A 21695-nucleotide genomic window follows, 5' to 3' on the forward strand; every position below is an offset into this window, starting at 1 on the left:
CCTATAATGACTGCCTCTCAGGTTCAAGCAAAGCTCCTGCCTCAGCCTCCCGAGTAACTGGGATTACAAGCATGTGCTACCAAGCCTGGGTAATTTTTGCGTTTGTATTTTTAGTAGAGACAGGGTTTCACCATGTTGGCCAGGCTGGTCTTGAACTCCTGGCCTCAAGTGAACTCCTGGCCTCAGCCTCCCAAAGTGCTAGGATTACAGGCCTGAGCCCCCACACCCAGCCCAGTGTGTTCTTACTAGATATCTCAGGCTTTGATACTATTGACTGATCCTTTTTGAAACGCTTAACCTTCCTTGTCACTGTGACCCATTTCTTCCAGGTTTTCTCTAATCTCTTGCCTACTTTTTGGCTTTGCCTCCTTTTTTTTTTGGCAACGGAGTCTCACTCTGTCGCCCAGGCTGGAGTACAGTGGTGCAATCTTGGCTCCCTGCAACCTCCACCTGCCAGGTTGAAGCAATTCTCCTGTCTAAGCCTCTGGAGTAGCTGTTACTATAGGCGTGCACCACCACGCCCAGCTAATTTTTGTGCTTTCAGTAGAGACGGTATTTCATCACGTTGGCCAGGCTGATCTTGAACTTCTGATGTCGTGATCCACCTGCCTTGGCTTCCCAAAGTGCTGGGATTACAGGTGTGAGCCACCATGTCCAGCCTTGAAAGTTAGACTTTTAATAAGAGTCTTGCAAGATTGGGTGTCTGGTATAATTTATTTCCTAGCATACAAGTCCCTCCCCCAGTTCCTCATTGGTTGTAACTGTGAGGTTGGTTACAATCTTCCCTGATGACACCTAAGTTTCATTATCACCCTTATAAGGTTATACCCTGTCCCCTTCCTTAAGTTTCAATTTCCCAATAATGAAACTTTTTCCCTTTTATGGGCTGACCCTTCCTCTACATTCTGTTCGCTTATTGTGACCTAGGTGCATGAGCTGTGTGGTTAGTTGCATTTGCAGGCTGGCTGCCAGTACTTAGATTTATTATTCCTTGAAAATGGGCCATTTAAAATATTTTCTCACGTAAGTATATAGAGAAGTTTTGTCTCTACCTCAAGAAATGGGAAGTTACTGAAGCTTAAATGAGAGGAATATATTGTCCTGCTTGGTTAAACAGCAGTGGCCGGGTGTGGTGGCTCACACCTGTAATCCCAACATTTTGGAAGGCTGATGTTGGAGGATCACTTGAGCCCAGGAGTTCAAGGCCAGACTGGGAGACAGAGCGAGACCCAGTCCCCAAAAATAAACGCAGCAATGCTATGCAGAATAAAACCTCCCTGGTTTTAGGAGAAGAAATCTAAAATATTTACATGTCTGGAATGTTGATCACAGGATAAAATTTAATAGGGTGTGCTATGCAGATATCATACTCTGGCTTTGAACTGCCGCTTTCACATTCACGCTTTAGTTTTTCCTCAAGGGATTCCCGGCTTCGGATCATCAGCCCCAACCGAGGTGTGTCCCAACCGAGACAGTTTCTGGCGCTCCGGCGCGCTTTATAGTCGTCAGTGTTACGTGTAGAGAAAGTGGGGCAGGGTTAGGAAGTAACTGGCGAGTGATTGGCTGTTTTGCTACCATATGTTAATTAGCATGGGTGCCTAAGGTAACTTCGAAATTTTGAGCTTATTTTTAAAGGCTTTGTTGAACTTCGGTAATAGAAAGATGGGTTTTAGAAAATCATATATCAGTATTCTCCGGCGACAATGGTGCCTACAAAAAAACTCACCATCCGTAACATGAGTGTGAGTTTCTTCCACATCGGGAAGGCATGTGGCTTGAAGTTAAGACTATACTTTCAGGGATCATTTCTATAGTATGTTACTAGAGAAGTTTCTCTGAATGTGTAGAGCACCGGAAACCACGAGGAGGAGGTGTAGTGTTCTTTCCTGAGCGTGAAGTTGGTTTTTGGTGTTGCATTAGTGCAATTGCCGTTTGCCGTTGATGATCGTTCTACTTTCCTTTTGGGGGAGTAAGAGGGAAAGAACACAGTCTGAGTGGTTTCTGGTTTTATTTGAGTATTAATAATAGAATCGTTGTGCTTAGTAAAGTTATGTTGTTATACAGGATCTTTGTTGAAGAAATTTTGAGTGATTTGATGAAAGAGCAGATTGCCTTCAGTTTTTGTTAAATGTTAGGTAGTTATTTTAACCAACTGTAATCTGAATTTAAGTGTTGTTTGGTTTTAGTCTCCCAAATAGTTGGGGTTATGAATGTACAGCTACACTCTGCTGACTTTTTAGGATTAGTTAAGTGAGAGTTCTGCCACATTAGTTAGGGTGGTCTTGGTGGTCTTCAGCTTCTGGTATTAGGTAATTGACCTGCCTTGGCTTCTCAAAGTCCTGGGACTATAGATGTGAGCACAGCACTTGGCCAGGTTTGGGGAGTTACAATTTTTAAAACTCTTAGTGGTTTTTGGTGTTCTGGAGGACTGATTTTTTTCTTGGTAAGGAAGGCATGTTTTTCCTTTTTTTCTACTTAGTTTTGGTTGTTAATTCTTTGGCTTTTTGTTTCTAGTCTTAATTATTCATGGCACCATTGTTTGATTGTACTGGAAATTGGCCTGTTTTTGTGTGTTTTATTTTCCCTTGTTGAATTAATTTTTACACTTTCTTTTTTTGGTGAGGATTTGTATTCCAGTGAGCTCTTTTTATGTTACAGTCTTTCTCCCAACACACACAGTATCATTAGTCCCTCTCTCATCCCTTCCCATGACTGAGAACATTTTAATCTATGTTATAATATACCAAAGTATGGTGAAATAAATGCTTCCATGCAACTTTCTGTAAATATTTTTGATGAATAAACACAGGTTGCCTTCCAGTATATATATGTGCAACTAATGAAGGTCTTTAGAAAAATTTTTTTAAAGTTTAAAATTTAGTTTTTTAAAAAATTTAGACCAATAATTAAACTCCAATTCTTTTACAGCAATAAGAGTCAGGTAAAAGTCACTCTTTTTTTTTAAATTTTTATTTTTGAGACAGAGTATCACCCTTGTTGCCCAGGCTGGAGTGCAATGGCACCATCTCAGGTCACTGCAACCTCCACCTCCTGGGTTCAGGTTTCTCCTGTCTCAGCCTCCCAAGTAGCTGGGATTACAGGCATGTGCCACCATACCCGGCTGTATGCAGTATATGAAAGTACACCATAACAGTACTTTCACAGCAGTATATGAAAGTACACCATAAAGACATTTAATTCCCTCCCCTCTCCCCACCCAGTTCCATCTCAGGAAAATTACTGATATTTGCATTGATTCTGGTATTTCCTTTGCAGGAATTTATGTCGATGCAGTTAACTCCAGGGGGCAAACACCACTTTTTGTTGCGGCATTATTGGGCCTTATGAAATTAGTTGATGTTCTGGTGGATTATGGGTCAGATCCAAATCAGTAAGTACAATCAATTGGTGTCTAGAAAATGGAGGTTGTGCTGTTAAAGATGAGTTGGGGTGTTTAGAAACTAATTTGAAAAACATTAAAAGAAAAGAACCCTTGTTATTTTATATCAATGATATATAGTTGTATACATATGTTGAAACATAATTTTAACTGCTAATAAAATTTTTCTAAGCAGTTATACTGGACTCAATGAAATGTGATTGAGATTAGTCATTAATATGTTCCTTAGTCATTAATAGCACTGTTTGCATATTTCCACTCCAGATTATAATTTGTATTATGTACTGTACTCACTTAGGCAGTTTGACATCTGCACAACCAAGTTAGTTCTTCACTAATTAAATATACTTGGCATCATTCTGTCAGAAAGGGTGACTTTTGGGCTGGGTGTGGTGGCCCATGCCTGTAATCCCAACACTTTGGGAGGCTGAGGCAGGTGGATCACTTGAGGTCAGGAGTTCGAGACTAGCCTGACCAACATGGTGAAACCCCGTCTCTATTAAAAATACAAAAAATTAGCCGGGTATGGTGGCACATGCCTGTAATCCCAGCTACTTGGGAGGCTGAGACAGGAGAAACCTGAACCCAGGAGGTGGAGGTTGCAGTGACCTGAGATGGTGCCATTGCACTCCAGCCTGGGCAACAAGGGTGATACTCTGTCTCAAAAATAAAAATTTAAAAAAAAAGAGTGACTTTTACCTGACTCTTATTGCTGTAAAAGAATTGGAGTTTAATTATTGGTCTAAATTTTAATGTGGAACAGCAACACAATGTAATGAATCAGTGACAGGTGAACAGCTGCTTCTTTTCTTTTTAGTTCTTTTTTGAGACAGGGTCCTCAGAGCCCAAAATTATTGATGCTGCTTTGTGGGCATGCAGATGGTTCAATAATTTTGCTAAGTACAGTTTGCATCCTAGAGGCTGTCAAGGACAAAGCAGGACCTCATAAGGAAATCATCCCCTATGTCATCCAGGAACTTAGACCAACTTTAAATGAACTGGGAATCTCCACTCCAGAGGAACTGGGCCTTGACAAAGTGTAAACCCCATGGATGGGTTTCCCAAGGATTTATTGAGGATTTATTGATATTGCTACTTGAGTGTAGACAGTCACCTGGAAATACTGATGATAAATTATTTGAATAAGTTTCCCTTTATTGAGTACCAAGCCATGTAATGGTAACCTGTACTTTAATAAAAGGGAAATGAGTTTGAACTTAAAAAAAAAGAGAGAGACAGGGTCCTACTCGGCCCAGGCTGGAGTGCAGTGGCATGATCTCAGCTACAGCCTCTGCCACCCGGGTTCAAGCAATTCTCCTGCCTCAGCCTCTGGAGCAGCTGGGATTACAAGTGTGTGTCACCATGCCTGGCTAAGTTTTTGTATTTTTAGTAGAGACAGTGTTTCCCCATGTTGGCCAGGCTGGTCTCAAACTCCTGGCCTCTAGTGATCCATCTGCCTTGGCCTCCCAAAGTGCTGGGATTACAGGTGTGAACCACTGCACTTGGCCAAACATCTCTTTTTGTAAAGCACTTTGGCTTTTCCTAGGGCCTTCCCAAATACTAGCTTATTTGACACCTTTTTGACAGAGAAGGAAGGTGGGTGGTGGTTATTTTTTCAGTTCCCACTGAAACAGAACCAGAAACTGGGGTTTTGCGATGTGGTTTCTCCATCTTGGTCAGGCTGGTCTTGAACTCCCAACCTCAGGTGATCCACCCATTTCAGCCTCCCAAAGTGCTGGGATTATAGGCATGAGCCATCCCAACCAGCCATTTTTTCTTTTTTTGAGATATTCTTGCTCTGTCACCCAGGCTGGAGTACAGTGGCACAATCTTGGCTCACTGCAACCTCCCCTCCCAGGTGCAAGCAATTCTCCTGCCTCAGTCTCCCAAGTAGCAGAGATTACAGGTGCCCACCATCATGCCTGGCTAATTTTTGTATTTTTGGTAGAGTCGGGGTTTCACCATCTTGGCCAGGCTGGTCTCGAACTCCTGACCTCATGATCTGCCCACCTTGGCCTTCCAAAGGCTGGGATTACAGGCGCGAGCCACTGCACCTCGCCTCATTTTTGTATTTTTAGTAGAGATGGGGTTTTACCATGTTGGCCAGGCTGGTTTTACCATGTTGGCTAGACCTCAGGTGATTCACCCACCTCGGCCTCCCAAAGTGCTGGGATTACAGGGGTGAGCCACCACGCCTGGCCTACATATTTTCTTTTTTTTTGAGACGGAGTTTCACTCTTGTTATCCAGGCTGGAGTGCAATGGTGCGATCTCGGCTCACCGCAACCTCCGCCTCCTGGGTTCAGGCAATTCTCCTGCCTCAGCCTCCCAAGTAGCTGGGACTACAGGTATGCACCATCTTGCCCAGCTAATTTTTATATTTTTAGTAGAGACGGGGTTTCACCATGTTGACCAGGATGGTCTCAATCTCTTGACCTCGTGATCCACCCGCCTCGGCCTCCTAAAGTGCTGGGGTTATAGGCGTGAGCCACCGTACCCAGCCTATTTTCATTTAAGAATCTATTTATTCTGATGTGCAGCCAGGTTAGGAAACTAAGGCTATACATCATATCCTCACCATATCCTGAACACAATAAAGGCAGTCCCTTCATGCTTCAGAGAGTTTACTGGCTTTCGCGGAATTTTTCTCAAATAGATCCTTGACTGCTGCTGATGCCAAGGTTTTGTGGGCCTCTACCACAGGATGTTTTTTGGAGAGGGGGAGGCATTCTTACCTGAGAGAGGTGGTGCCTTGTTAGGCTGTGCTTGACCAGCCTGATCCCAGGACACTGCATATGTGAAGACATTGTTTTCAGGCAGCCAATATTACGATGCTGGGGAAAGAAAACTGGATTCAGAACCAGGACCATGCCAGGGAATGAACCTCAGCTTTGCCATTTTATTTCCTCATCTGTAAATTGGGAAATGATACTTCCTTTAAGGGTTGAGGGAAGGAGGGAGAAAAAGGGATATGTGTCTATGTAGAAAGTTCCTTTGGGCACCAGGCGCGGTGGCTCACGCCTGTACACCCATCACTTTGGTAGGCCAAGGCAAATGGATCACCTGAGGTCAGGAGTTCGAGACCAGCCTGGCCAACATGGTGAAACCCCATCTCTACTAAAATTACAAAAATTAGCTGGGCATGGTGGTGGGCACCTGTAGTCCCAGATACTCGGGAGTCTGAGGCAGGAGAATTCACTTGAACCCATGAGGCGGATGTTGCAGTGAGCTGATATCCCGCCACTGTACTCCAGCCTGGGCGACAGAGCGAGACTCTGTCTCAAAAAAAAAAAAAGGAAAGAAAGAAAGGTCACAGACAGGGGCCTCACAAATTATGTTGTTATATCCCTCATTCCCTATTCTTGGAGAATGGGAGCCCTGTGTTGCACACCGAGCCTGGCTCTGTGGAGCATTGCCATGGACACCCATTGTACCCATCTCCCTCCCCAGCCGCTGCTTTGATGGGAGCACCCCTGTCCATGCAGCAGCATTTTCAGGCAATCAGTGGATCCTCAGCAAACTGCTGGATGCAGGAGGTGACCTGCGACTCCACGATGAGAGAGGTCAAAACCCGCAGACTTGGGCCTTGACAGCAGGAAAGGAGCGTAGCACCCAGGTAAGGGTGGGCCCCACTCAGCATCCACGCCCAGTAGAAGAGAACTGGGCTGATAGTCAGGCTCCCAGTGGTCAGCACAGAGTGTGCAGTGGCCTTGGCATTGGCACTGTACTCTCAGGCCTACATCTAAACAGGTTAGCCAGCTGTGAAACTTCCAGCAAGTCTAGTGAACCTTTCTAGGCATCCATTCTGTGGTAGGGGCAAACAACTGCAATTTTGTCTGACCCATTTAATTAGCACTTACTATGACTCAGAAGTTGTTCTAAATGTTATTTTTTGTAGTTTTTTTTTTTTTTGAGACAGAGTTTCACTCTTGTTACCCAGGCTGTAGTGCAATGGCGTGATCTCGGCTCACCGCAACCTCTGCCTCCTAGGTTCAGGCAATTCTCCTGCCTCAGCCTCCTGAGTAGCTGAGATTACAGGCATGCGCCACCATGCCCAGCTAATTTTTTGTATTTTTAGTAGAGATGGGGTTTCACCATGTTGACCAGGATGGTCTCGATCTCTTGACCTCGTGATCCACCTGCCTTGGCCTCCCAAAGTGCTGGGATTACAGGCGTGAGCCACTGCGCCCAGCTTTTAAATGTTTTTTTATTTAAAATGTATTAACTCACTTAATCTTTGCAACAACTTCTCAGGTAAGTACTATTATTGTTTTTATTTTATAGGTGGGGAAACTGAGGCCACTGGCATTAAGTAACTTGTGATTTTTTTTTTTTTTTTTTTGAGGGAAAGGAGCCTCACTCTGTTGCCCTGGCTGGAGTGCAGTGATGTGATCTTGGCTCACTGCAACCTCTGCCTCCTGGGTTCATGCCATTCTCCTGCCTCAGGCTCCTGAGTAGCTGGGATTACAGGCTTGCACCAACACACCCAGCTAACCTGTATTTTTAGTAGAAGTGGGGTTTCTCCATGTTGGCCAGGCTAGTCTTGAACTCCTGACTTGTGATCTGCCTACCTTGGCCTCCCAAAGTGCTGGGATTACAGGAGTGAGCCACCATGCCCAGCTGGTATGATGTGTTTTAATGAAGAAAAAATAACATAAATGTAAAACACAAAGGGCAGGTACAGAGCAGGCCCCAGCTATTGGGCCTTGGACCAGCAATTTTATTTCTCTTTGCATCAGTTTTCTCATCTGTTGAAGGAGGGAGTTGGAGGAAATTGTTGCCCCAAATCCTCTCCCGGAAAACATTCCAGAAATGTTTAGAAAATCACCCAGGCCCTTTCCTTTCAAGAGGTTTTTCTGTTGGGGGCTCTCTGCTCCTCAGACCATTTATCTTCACATCCAAACTTCCATTCCACTGAAAAGTGATGTGCCTGCATTGGGTGTCTCTGCGACATTTTGCAGATAGTGGAGTTCATGCAGCGCTGTGCCTCACACATGCAGGCCATCATCCAGGGCTTCTCTTGCGACCTCCTAAAGAAGATAGACTCCCCACAGCAGCTCGTCTACAGCCTGCCCTGGTTTGGGGGCCTTGTGCAGAGGTGAGTACTGCCTTGAGCAGAGTGGGATGTTCTCCATCACCCAGCCTTCCTCGTGGGAGCCCTGCAGCATTGGCTGCCTTGGATCCTACACGTCAGTGCCCTCTGGCTTCCAGCCCAGAGGGGTGTGCTTGGAAAGAAAAGACTTGGCCTTGATGAATGAAGACCAGAGGATCACCTTTGGCTCTCTCTCCTCTCTCCCTGAGAAGGTGTGAGAGAAATGAATGTGGGCTCTGGTGGGAACCACCCTGTGGTTAGCAGAAAGGTTACATCTTCGGTCAGCAGAAAACCCTTACCCAGCAAGGTACCTGGCTGGCTTTTTTGTCATCTCCTGAATCATGGAGAGAGTGTTCCTTTATTACTAAGGTTGCAAAAGACCACCAGTGCTTAACTTACAGTTTCTTGGGCTATTTTCATCTGATATGAGAGACTTTCTGCCAGCTGGGTGGGCAGCCCCATCCCTCTCCCATCACAGCTGCAGCAGGTGAGCCCTATGCTTCCCTCCATACTCAGGGCTAAGCTTGGCAGGGAGAAGTCATTTTAACTTCTCTGGGATTGGTTGACATAGAGTTTGTATGTAGAGAATCCCTCTGTTTTGCTTTTCTCTGACCGCATGTCTTTTTGTAAGCAGGGTAGCTGGGCTCACTACACTCTTGCAGGCTTTCTTGTCCTAAATTTGAGTCCTGGTTTTCCTCTGATGATTTGATGCTGCTGGCTTCTCAGGCAAGATGAGTTAATGATTCCCAGTTACTCCTGACTGCTGTGCTGCCTGCCACTCTGGCAAGTTTTGGTTCTTTACTCTGCACCCAGAATGACCTTTTAAAAATGGAAATCAGGTGGCTGGGTGCAGTGGCTCACACCTGTAATCACTTTGGGAGGTGGAGACAGGTAGATCACTTGAGATCAGGAGTTCGAGACCAGCCTGGCCAACATGGTAAAACTCCATCTCTACTAAAATTACAAAAATTAGCCAGGTATGGTGGTATGCACCTGTAATCCCAGCTACTCTGGAGGCTGAGGCAGGAGAATCGCTTGAACCCTGGAGGCAGAGTCTGCAGTGAGCTGAGATCGCGTCACTGCACTCCAGCCTGGGCGACAGAGTGAGACTCCATCTCAAAAAAAAAAAAAAAAAACCAACCAAAAATTAGCTGAGTGTGGTGGTGTGCATCTCATAGTCCCAGCTACTCAGAAGGCTAAGCTGAGAGGATTGCTTGAACCCGGGAGGTGGAGGTTGCAGCGAGCTGAGATAGCGCAACTGCACTCCAGACTGGGGACAGACTGAGATTCTATCTCAAAAAATAAAAATAAAATAAAATGATAAAAATAAAATAATGGAAATCAGGTTGTACCACTCTGCTAAACCCTTTAAGGACCTTCCCCATGACTATTAGGATAAGCTCCCAAATCTCTTATCTGGCCTTGGAGGCCCTGCCTCATCCAAGCCCTCCCACCCCTCCCACTTCATCTCCTGCCTCTATCCCTGGTGCTTGCATGGAGACCCCTCCTTCCAAGTTTAGTGAATTGTCACAGCTTGCAATTATTTTGTTGGCATACATTCTTCTCCAGTTTTCCAGTTAAATTGTGAATTCCAAGAGGGCAGGGACTGTGTTTGTTCTATTCATCACTACTACCCTTAGCTACTTGGTGCATGGTAGGGCTCTGTACAAGGAGGGGAGGCTCATGAGTGAGCCTGAAAGGAAAATCCAAGTGTAAGGGTAGATGAGGTTTTACAATCTAAGTTAATCATCTAGATACAACATCTAGTTTAGAATTAGAGGAAACATTCTTATGGGGTTAATGAAATGCTTAGATGGGAATACACTTCTTTCCCCCAACTTTTCTTTTTTTTTTTTTGAGATGGAGTCTTACTCTGTTGCCCAGGCAGGAGTGCAGTAGTGCAGTCTCAGCTCACTGCAACCTCTGTCTCCTGGTTCTCCAATTCTCCTGCCTCAGCCCCCTGAGTAGCTGGGATTATAGGCACCCACCACCACACCTGGCAAATTTTATACATTTAGTAGAGATGGGGTTTCACCATGTTGGCCAGGCTGGTCTGGAATTCCTGACCTCAGGTGATCTGCCCACCTCCACCTCCAGCAATGTTGGGATTACAGATGTGAACCACCATGTCCAGCCCCTCTCCTCTTAATGTAAAAAAATCACACAAATTCTTGAAATTAGAGTTAGCCTCTGAGATTTGTGAGTGGTGCCATGTCAGATAAGATTCCTCACACGTGTGTGTTTGCACAGAGCTTGGACTGGGGAAAGAAGAAAAGCACTGAGTTGAGAACCGATGGTTGTAGATGACTAGAGTTAGTTTCTTCTTCGGTCTACCCAGCTGAGTTTAGTTAGATAGATGTGTGCTGAGAAATTTAGGTAAGAGAGCCAGAAATGTTGGTCTGAACTTCAGTTGTTGTCCAGGTCATTGTTAGACTGAAATAGAACTCTCCCCTCCAAAGAGCCACGTATGCCAAGAGGCCCCACAGTGGAAGGCAGGAGGCCTTGTCAGTGGTAACCCCCAGTTCCACTGCTGCTGGAGGCTGACACCCTCACTGTCAGCACAAGGTCTGTTCCTCTGGGCAGGAAATGGTCCACTGTCTCCTAGCTCTTTTGAGGCCTAAGCACATAGGCCTTTTTTTAAGAAGAGACTGATGATTTAGTGTAGAAAAGTGGCTTTTTCCTTATGATCTGTCTACTGAAGTGAGTGACCATATAGCTTATCGGCTGTTTTGCAAGTGAAAGGGAAACTATCAATAATGATGCTAAGACAGTAGGTGTAAATTGGGTTGCTCAGTTTATCTCAGTCTGAACTTCAAAGTCTTCTCAATAACATAGCAGCTTATAGCAGGGATGGGACAGCCTGACACTGATGAGTTGCTGAGGAAATAGAGCAGAAGTAAAGTATTTACATCTGTTCACTAATAGTGGCATGTGGGTCCTTACAGACCTGATGTAGGCTGGCCCTGAATATGCGCAGTCCCCCAGGTCCTTTGCTATTTGCCAAGGAAAGGAAATTGTCTCTGTTGTCGGTAGGATGTTTTCCCCTTCAGTCTGAGCTGAAACTACTAATCTGGCAAGTCTTAACTGAGCACCTACTGCATGGCACCATGCCAGGTTCTGGGAGCCAAAGAAATAAGAGGCATCACCCCTTCTTCCAAGACTCCTTCAGTGAATGGGGGCCCTGATGATGTGCAGGTTGTGGTTTGCGTGTGGAATATGGGAAGAACAGTAGCTCGCATGAACAACATCAGAATCTGGTCACTGCTGTGTTTTATGACCTCAGGCCAGCAGGTTTCCTGTTCCTGGGCTTCATTTTTGCCTATATATTGAAAAAACTGGACAAGATTTGCTTTATGATTATTTCCAACTCTGATCATCTGTATTTGTTATCTATTGCTACATAATGAATCACCTCCCAAACTTAGCAGCCTCAAACAATAAACATTTTTATCTCACACAATTTCTGTGGGTCAGGAATCAGGGAATGGTTTAACTAGATTGTTGTGGTTCATGGTTTCTAATAAAGTTGCAGTCAAGATGTCAGTTAGGGCTGTGTTAATCTGAAGGCTTGACTGAGGATGGACGATCTAGTTCCAAGACAGCTCGTTCACATGGCCGGAAAATTGATGGGCATTGAGCCTTTCCCTAGGGCTGCTTGAATGTCCTCATATTATGGCAGCTGGCAAAGCAAATGATCCAAGAGAAATCAGGACAGAATCCCTGGTAAATTTAGCCTCAAAGTGGCATACCATCACTGTTTTGTACTGTTAACAGTCAAAAATGAGTTAACAGGTCAGCCCTGTCTGACCCGTGAGGGGCTACATGAGTTTATGCATACTGGTAAGTGAGAATCATAGAAGCCCTCTCAGAGGCTGGCTATTACATCATCTCTAAGTCTGTAACAAAAAGTCTAGCAATAAAGACAAAATCAACTATACCATCTGAAGACTTGGTTCAGCATAAACTTCTGGATATGAGTGGTTAATTCTGAGTTTTTTCCCCTTTTTTAAATATTTCTAGAAACCCTAACGGCTCTCCTAACCGACTGCTTAAAGCTGGAGTCATTTCTGCTCAAAAGATCTACAGCTTTGGCTTTGGAAAGGTAAGAAGTTGCCCCTGACAGCCAGTGTTTGCAGGATTAACTGGACAATCATCGGGCCCATCTCCCACCTTTGTCCAACTCCTCCTTCCTTATCCTCAAAAAAGAAAAGTGTTGTCCTTTCTTTTTTGTCCCTGTTGAGGGAAAGGTATCTCTTAGTGTTTCTGTCCTTACTAACAAATTGTGAAAACCCCAGATAATTCCCTTGGATGACCTTGGGCTAGATTTGAGTTTAGAAAATTATCTTTTAATTAATTAAATAATTTTTAGTTTTTAATTTTTAATTTTTTTTGAGATAGGGTCTCACTCTGTTGCCCAGGCTACAGTGCAATGGCACAATCTTGGCTCACTGTGACCTCTGCCTACTGGGTTCAGGCAATTCTTGTGCCTCAGCCTCCCAAGGAGCTGGGATCACAGGTGCCCACCACCACCTGTTACTTGTATTTTTAGTAGAGATGGGATTTCCCCATGTTTCCCAGGTTGATCTCAAACTCCTGGACCCAAGTAATTCAACCACCTTGGCCTCTTAAAATACTGGGATTACAGGAGTGAGCCACCTCACCCAGTCCTACTCTCCATTCTGTTTGTTGTGCTGAGCAGCCTGGAGGGGAGAGGGAGGAGGAATATGAGATTTGGCCGCACACAATCCTGGGTGCTGTGGGGGCCACAGTAGGCTTCTCAGTCTCAGCTATGGCACTTGAGGTATCTGACTTCTTTCTGTGAGCTTCAGGGAAAAGAATAAAAAGGAAAGAATAATAGAATCTTGAAAGATTTTTAGAAAGACTAAAGATAATAATTAAAGATTAAAGAATTGTGGCGAGGGCTGGTGGTTCACACCTATAATCTTGGCACTTTGGGAGACCAAGGTTAGTGGATCACTTGAGCCCAGGAGTTTGAGACCAGCCAATGTGGCAAAAGCCTGTCTCTCTAAAAAACAAAAAAGGCTGGGCGCAGTGGCTTATGTCTGAAATCCCAGCACTTTGAGAGGCCGAGGTGGGCAGATCACAGGGTCTGGAGTTCAAGACCAGCCTCTGGCCAACATGGTGAAATCCTATCTCCACTAGAAATACAAAAATTAGCCAGGCATGGTGGCAAGCGCCTTCCAGCTACTCAGAAGACTCAGATGGAAGAATCGCTTGAACCCTGGAGGCAGAGGTGGCAGTGATCTGAGATCGCGCCACTGCACTCCAGCCTGGGCCACTGAGTGAGACTCCTTCTAAAAAAGCAAACAAAAAACAAAACAAAGCAAAATAAAATTAGCCAGGTACAGTGGTGCATGCTTATATTCCCAGCTACTTGGGAGGCTGAGTTGAGAAGATTGCTTGAACCCAGGAGGTCAGGGCTGCAGTGAGCCAAGAGTGTGCCATATGCTCCAGCCTAGGTGACAGAGTGAGACCTTGTCTTAAAAAAAAAAAAAATGCCTGGCGCATAGGAGTATTCAGAAAGTTGATAAATAGCAGCTGTCATTCTTTTAGCTGGCTGTTAAGATTCTGGATGTATTCTGCTTTTCCTTCCTCTCCCCATAATTTGAGGCTATGCCTTGGTTTCAGTTTTATCTCACAGGGGTGACACAGATAGCCTATCTAGGATCTCTTCCGGTTATTGGAGAAAAGGAAGTGATTCAAGCTGATGATGAGCCCACCTTCTCTTTCTTCAGTGGCCCCTACATGGTCATGACCAAGTAAGTGGGGGCTGGCCAGTGGGAGGTCTGATTCAGTTTCAGAGGAAGAGTGGGCTGCATGTGACTTCCTTATGTTTGGGAAGTTTCTGCTCAAACACAGGAAACACAAGAACATCTGTCTAAATCAGGATTTCTCAGCCAGGACACAATTACTATTTTGGGCCAGATGATCCTTTGTTGTTGCAGCAGTCCTGTGCGTTGTAGGATGTTAGAAGTCCCTGGTCTCTACCCACTAGTGTCAGTAGCAGTCCCTTACAGCCCCTACAGCTGTGACAACCAAATTGTCTTATAGACATTGCCAAATGTCCTCTTGTGGGAGAACTGCTGCTCTGAAACATTACTCATTACAATATTTTAATATCTCTGCTTGCTAAAAAGTTAGAGGCAACTTGGTAGTGACTGTCTTGCCTCTGATACAGGCCAAAGGTAATGAGTTCCCCTATAGAAACTGTCTTATTGCTGCTGCCTTTGCCCAGGTCATCACCCTCCCCCACCTGGACTGTTCTCCTAACTGGCTTCCCATTGACTGGACCACCCCTCCCCTCCGCATTCCCCACACTGCTGGTACCATTCTGCCTCTGAATACAAACCTGATCAAGTCACTCCCTTAAATTCGCTGACTTCCCACTGCCTACACCTAAGTTCCCCAGGGTGCTTTAGTACCTGGGGGTAGTGGGAGGGAGGACCCAGTAGTGCCCAGTGGCATTTCAGGTTCTGTGTAGAGACCACGTCTCTGGTCCTTGCTTAGGAAAACTCATTCACTGAAGAAGTGGCTGCTCAATCCTTTCTGTTGAAACTCTTTCCTGTCTTTGTAGCTTGGTGTGGAATGGGAACAGGGTCACAGTGAAAGAGCTGAATCTCTCCACCCACCCACACTGCAGCAAGCTGCGGCTGGCCGACTTGTTAATTGCTGAGCAGGAACACAGCAGGTGAGAAGGAGACCTAAGGGCCAGACCCCTTATAGGTCCAGGTCTCTCTATAGACCCAGGTTCTGGGCTGTTTAGCTCTGTGCCTAGGATGGGGAGCTCCAGCCCCTCTTAATCTCAGCATTTCCTGACTGTTGAAATTGATTGACTTGACTTCCAAGGGCTGCCAGGAAAGAGGAAGAGAAGTTCATGAGTAGCCTGAGCAGTGGGGACAGTGGTGTTGAGGGGCTCTGTCTGTCAGCTGCCTGGCAACCCATGTCTCTGAATGCTACAGCCTCCATGCAGGCCCTTCTGGTTCTCCTGCTACAACTTCTGAGTCCCACCCACTTTAGGCCCTGTGCCCATCAGAAAGGCATGTGGCTATCCTGTTTTCATAGAGCATGGCTTGCATGAGATCCAGATGTCTGAGGACATACCTCTGCCATTGAGGACATGCTCATGGATCTCTGGACCTTAGGGTTCCTGTGACTCCAGAGTTAGGTCCTTCTGCTCTTGTTAGGACAGGCTCTTGATTTATTCATTCAGTGGACCCAGGCTTATCAAGATGTCTCCTGAGAAGGCTCCTCAACTCCTACAGGAGGCGTCTAGAGAGGCTACATCCTTCTTTTTGTGGAAGTCGGCCTGAAGGGACCAAAGGAAGCTGGAAGAATTCCAGCCTGGGCAATATAGACTTTGACATGAGACTGAGTCAGGCATGCAACCTTGAGTGGTGAATTCCTGACATATTTTCTTTTCTTTCTTTTTTTTTGAGGGGGGGACCAACTCTCGCTCTGGAGTGCAGTGGCAGGATCTGGGCTCACTGCAACCTCCACTTCCTGGGCCTCAGCCTCCTGAGTAGCTGGGACTACTGGTGTGTGCCACTACACCTGGCTAACTTTTGTATTTTCAGTAGAGATGGGGTTTCACCATCTTGGCCAGGCTGGTCTTGAACTCCTGATCTCAAGTGATCTGCCTGCCTTGGCCTCCCAAAATGTTTTGATTACAGGTGTGAGTGACTGCACCAGGCCCTGCATTTCCTTGATGTTGGTCTCCTCATCTCTAAAATGAGTGTAATGATACATTTCTTACAGGTGGTTGTTAGGATCTGAGATGATGTATGCAAACAAAGTATACAGGAGCTCTTAGCCACATTGTCATTGTTATCATTAATGGCTCTAAGCTCTCAGGTTCTCATCAGTGAGGGTCACAGATTCCAACAGAAACCCTCACCCTATCCTGTTTACTTAGAAAAGATTGTATACAAATGGCATTCGTTTAGAATGTGCTCAAAAGGCCTACATCCATTTTTTCATTATGTCCACCTCTCGCCTGCCCTATCTAAAGCTTCTTTTCTTTTGCAGCAAGCTACGGCACCCCTACCTGCTGCAGTTGATGGCTGTGTGTCTGTCCCAGGACCTGAAGAAAACCTGCCTTGTGTACGAGCGCGTCACTATCGGCACATTGTTCAGTGTTCTTCATGAACGAGTAAACCACTGTTTCCATGGATTTTTCATTGCTGCCCTCCCAGTTTCTTCCCTCCCAACCCTCTTGCCTCAGCTGTGGCGATCCTATTTGTGCATGCATGGAAGATAAATATCTTTTTTTTTTTTTTTTTTTTTTTTTGAGGCAGAATTTAGCTCTTGTTGTCCAGGCTGGAGTGCAATGGCGCCACCTTGGCTCACCACAACCTCCGCCTCCCCGATTCAAGGGATTCTCCTGCTTCAGCCTCCTGATTAACTGGGACTACAGGCAGACGCCACCATGCCTGGCTAATTTTGTATTTTTAGTAAAGACAGGGTTTCACCATGTTGGTCAGGCTGGTCTCGAACTCCTGACCTTGTGATCTGCCCACCTTGGCCTCCCAAAGTGCTGGGATTACAGGTGTGAGCCACTGTACCTGGGGAAGATAAATATCTTTATTCTTTTGCTTTATAGGGGCTGTATAATATACTATTTAAGGCTGATAAGCACATGGTCAGAACTAGTATGGTTTTATTATTGTCAGAGTGCTTTTTTTATTACTGTTGTTTCTTTAAACTCAAAGCTGTCCTTGTTCATTCCCCCTTTTATGTATATATGAGACAGAGTCCCTCTGTTGCCTAGGCTGGAGTGCAGTGGCATGATCTTGGCTCACTGCAGCCTTCATTTCCTGGCTTCAAGTGATTCTTCTGCTTCAGTCTCCAGAGTAGCTGGGATTACAGGCACCTGCCACCATGCCTGGCTAATTTTTTTTGTTTTTAGTGGAGGCAGGGTTTCACCATGATTGCCAGGCTGGTCTTGAACTCCTGACCAGTGCTGGGATTACAGGTCACTGCACCTAGCCCATTCTGCTTTTTTTTTGAGACCGGGTCTTGCTCTACTGCCCAGGTTGGAGTACAGTAGTGAGATCATAGTTCACTGTAACCTCAAACTCATGGGCTGAAATGATCCTCCTGCATCAGTCTCCCAAGTAGCTGGAACTACAGGTGCATGCCAACATGCCCAGCTAATTTTTTTTTTTTTTTGAGACAGACTTTCTGTCCTCCAGGCTTGGAGTACAAAGGCACGATCTTGGCTCACTGCAACTTCTGCTTCCCTGGTTCAAGCGATTCTCCTTCCTTGGCCTCCCAAGTAGCTGGGATTATAGGTGCCTGCCACCACACCAGTCTAATTTTTGTATTTTTAGTAGAGATGGGGTTTCACCATGTTGGCCAGGCTTGTCTTGAATTGATCTCAGGTGATCCATCTGCCTTGGCCTCCTAAGGTGCTGGGATTACAGGCATGAGCCACTGCGCCCACCCAGCTAATTGTTTAATTTTTAGTAGAATCATGGTTCCACTGTGTTGCCCAGGCTGTTCTTGAACTTCTGGTTTCAAGTGATCATCCTGCATTAGCTTTCCAAAGTGTTGGGATTATTGGTGCGAGCCACTGTGGCCAGCCTAGTCCTGCTTCTTTATCAGACATCTAAGAGTGCAACAGACCCACAAAACATAGACACCTTTCGACTAACTATAATGTAGCAGCTACTGGCTTTATTTTCCTACATTTTCACTTGTGCTGCATCCCAGTTGTTTCTGTAGAGGCCTTTATTCACTCCCCTCTGACCTCTGAAGTTTCTTTGGGGTTAAGAGACATCTTTCCAGGCTTATATAGAGTCCTTGGAATGGGTGCTTTGGGCTGAGATGTAGGTTTAGAGAAATCTTGGAGTATTTGGGTTTTTTCCCTCTGTGACTTTGTTCTAAAGACCCTGGATAGAAGTGAGGAGAGCCCCTCTAAGAAGGGTCCTTCCCCCAAATGTCTTGCCCTTTCTTCTGCCTCAGGACCTCCTATTCTGTTTTTCCCCCTTGAGTGAGGGTATTACTCTAAAGACCATTTTTTCTGGGGGAGAGACGCATTAAGACTTTAGTCAGCCAGGTGCATTAATGTTAGTAAATTTTTGTCCCTTTAGGATGCACTTTCTGGCTCGTCTGACTGGGTTAGGGACTGGATTGGTTATCTGCATCCTGCAGAGTCTTTTGAGCTTCTAGGTTCTCCCCAGCAGCTTGGGCTTGGACATGGAGGGGACAGGGCAGGTTTACTGGTGCTGTTGGGGACCTCCCCTGGCAGTTTTCCCTAGGCCAATCCTGAATGCACATACCAGACTTTAAGAAGTTTCTTTTCATTTTTTGTGGTATGAAGCGGCTCAGCTGAGGAAAAGGAATCCAGGTTGGGGTTCAGGGGGCCTGAGTCATTGGGACATCTGGCCATTCAGTTAGCCTCACTGACCGTTAGGTTCTGAATCTGTAAAATGGAGATCCTTGGTAACCATGAGGATTATATGGAAAGACTTTGGAAATCACAAAACATTCCACAGTGTCAGGGCCTCAGTCCTTTTTTTTTCTTGGCATTTTATCTCTTGCTTGCAGCGGTCCCAGTTCCCAGTGCTGCACATGGAGGTGATTGTGCATCTGCTGCTCCAGATCTCTGATGCCCTGAGATATCTGCATTTCCGGGGGTTTATCCACCGCTCCCTCAGCTCCTATGCTATCCATATCATCTCCCCAGGTGAAGCAAGGCTGACCAACCTGGAGTACATGATGGAAAGGTAGGCACAACATGAAGAAGGACTTTCTCCTGAAGGTGATCTCCCTTGGGGGCCTCTCCTGTAGACACAGAATCTGATCTGGCGGGACTCCTCATTGGTGAGCTGAACCTGTTCATCAGGGGCTAAATCTGTTCCAAATGTCTTATCCTGTCTGTCAAGGCTAGAGGAATTTGGAGATATTTATTTATTTATTTATAATTTTTTAATGAGACAGAGTCTTGCTCTGTCACCAGGCTGGAGTGCAGTGGCGTGATCTCGGCTCACTGCAACCTCAGCTTCCCAGTTTCAAGCGATTCTCCTGCCTCAGCCTCCTGAGTAGCTGGGACTATAGGCATGTGACACCATGCAAAGCCAATTTTTGTATTTTTAGTAGAGATGGGGTTTCACCATGTTGTCCAGGATGGTCTCGGTTTCTTGACCTTATGATCCACCTGTCTTGGCCTCCCAAAGAGCTGGGATTACAGGCATGAGCGACTGCACCTGGCCTGGAGACACTTTAATAAACATTTAACAAGTAAGAGCTCACATTAGCCAATGTGTATAAATGCTGTAATTATTGACTCCAAAATTTTCAGTGGCTTTAACACAATGAGGTGTATTTCTCACTCTTGTTGTAATCCAGCATGTGTTGGAGGCGGGGACAGTGTTCTCACTCCAGTCTGTAGCTTCACCAAGTTCCAGGCTTTGATCCCCCACTGCATTCTTTGCACTGCCAGTCAGCAGGCAAAAAAAGAACATGGAGGGGACACAGTGGGGTTTGGGGCCAGTCTGAAATGGGTACATTACTGCCTCTTTGCAGTGGCCAGAGCCCAGTCACCTTTTACTGGAGGGAAGCTGAGCTGTGCCTTAGCTGTGCATCCTGGAAGGAGAGAAGATGATGGGTGCTAATGAGCCTAATGGTCTGTCACACCTCCTACATCTGGGCCAGGCATTGGCCTGGATGGACATGGAGGGCATTCTCTGCCCTCAGGGGGCTCAGCATAGTGAGAGAGGCAGTCAAAATTCAGGAGTTGGTAGATGGGCTTAATTTCCTATTGGCAGGAATCAAAGTCCTCCTGAGAGTCCTCAAGCTTTGAGAGGCAGAAGCTCTCCCCTGCGCTTCCTTACTACCATCCACAGCTCTGAGCCTTTGGGCCAGTATTGGTTCTGCTCTTCTGTGAGGCCTCAGCTACTGGGCACACCCCTTGCCTAGACCCACCTACCTCCTCTTAACCTTGTCTTCCACCTACCCACTCTTACCCTTGTCTTCCACCTACCCATCACTGATGCTTCGTTTCTTGTCTCTTACCAGGTCTTTGCTTGTCACATACTCACTTCTCTCAAAGATGAAAAGCTCCATGAGGCTGGGATTTCTGTTTTATTCACTGCTATATTTCAAATGCCCAGAACAGTCCTTTGCACATGTGTACTCAGCATATGTTGTTTTGAACAAATGAAACAGAAAGGCTCTCACTTTCCCAGACCTGGAGTGCTGCTTGTCCCTCTGCACGGAGAGGAAGCAGAGGCCAGGTTGTTCTTGGCCTTGTGTGCCCTGGTGAGGAGTTTGAATTTTATCCTAAGAACATTGGGATGCTGTGTTCTTAGGATGGATTTTTTTGAGCATTATAGTGTCATAGGTGATTTGTAGGTTAAGATCCTCCCTCTTGTCTAGGCATGGTGGCTCACACCTGTAATCCCAGCACTTTGGGAGGCTGAGGTGGGCAGGTCATCAGAGGTCAGGAGTTCGAGGCCAGCCTGACCAACATAGGGAAACCTCGTCTCTACTAAGAATACAAAATTAGCCAGGCATGGTGGCAGGTGCTTGTAATCCCAGCTATTCAGGAGGCTGAGGCAGGAAAATTGTTTGTTTGAACCTGGGAGGCGGAGGTTGTGTTGAACCAAGATTGCACCATTGCATTCCAGCCTGGGTGATAAGAGTAAAACTCCATCACAAAAAAAAAAAAAAAAAAAAAAAAAAAAAAAATCCTCCCTCTTGCTCCTATATATGGAAAGGGGCTGTGACCAGGCAAGAGAAAGCAGGGGAGCTGTTAGGGTGTGACTGGAGCCATGGCACTTTTCTAGATGGGAACAGGCAGATGACTGTCACTAGTTGAGCTGCTCAGCCTCACATATGGTCTATTCTTAATCTGAGTTAAAAGCTTTGAGGGTCTCCTCGTTGCCTGCAAGATTAAGTCCAGACCCCTTTGCAGGGAGCAGAAGCCTCACCAAGTGGGAGTCTACCCGTAGTGCCAAACTCATAACTGCCTTGCTTCCTCCTGACCATTGAAGGCACTTCACTACACTGCTCTCTGCATCTGGAATACCTGGCACACACTGCTTTTGCCTTTTAAACTCATTTCAAACACACTCTCTGTGAAGTCTGTACTGATGCCCTCATCCCTTGAGGCACTTTGCATATGCCTCTCCTCAAATAATCACACAAGTTTACCACAGTCATTTCTTTTTTTCTTTTCGTT

At 45.8% G+C, this 21695-nt stretch overlaps 1 protein-coding gene and 1 non-coding gene across 23 annotated transcripts in view; both read left to right on the forward strand.

The window, feature by feature from the left end:
* LOC128928139 (inactive serine/threonine-protein kinase TEX14-like) overlaps positions 1-21695 on the forward strand; it is a 113408-nt gene that overhangs the window by 36992 nt on the left and 54721 nt on the right. For all 22 annotated transcript variants that reach the window (XM_078372792.1, XM_078372791.1, XM_078372794.1 and 19 more), the window contains exons 3-10: positions 3277-3391; positions 6850-7015; positions 8361-8497; positions 12512-12593; positions 14141-14271; positions 15087-15200; positions 16538-16661; positions 19061-19239. In XM_078372792.1, the coding sequence (XP_078228918.1) occupies positions 3277-3391; positions 6850-7015; positions 8361-8497; positions 12512-12593; positions 14141-14271; positions 15087-15200; positions 16538-16661; positions 19061-19239 (1048 nt within the window). The remainder of the gene's footprint in view (positions 1-3276; positions 3392-6849; positions 7016-8360; positions 8498-12511; positions 12594-14140; positions 14272-15086; positions 15201-16537; positions 16662-19060; positions 19240-21695) is intronic.
* On the forward strand, positions 1784-1999 carry LOC118154113 (small nucleolar RNA U3). Its single transcript, XR_004744028.3, has one exon. It is a non-coding gene; the product is annotated as a small nucleolar RNA U3 (small nucleolar RNA).

The sequence above is a fragment of the Callithrix jacchus genome, chromosome 5 (genome assembly GCF_049354715.1).
Source record: "Callithrix jacchus isolate 240 chromosome 5, calJac240_pri, whole genome shotgun sequence".
NCBI classification, from domain to species: Eukaryota; Metazoa; Chordata; class Mammalia; order Primates; family Cebidae; genus Callithrix; species Callithrix jacchus.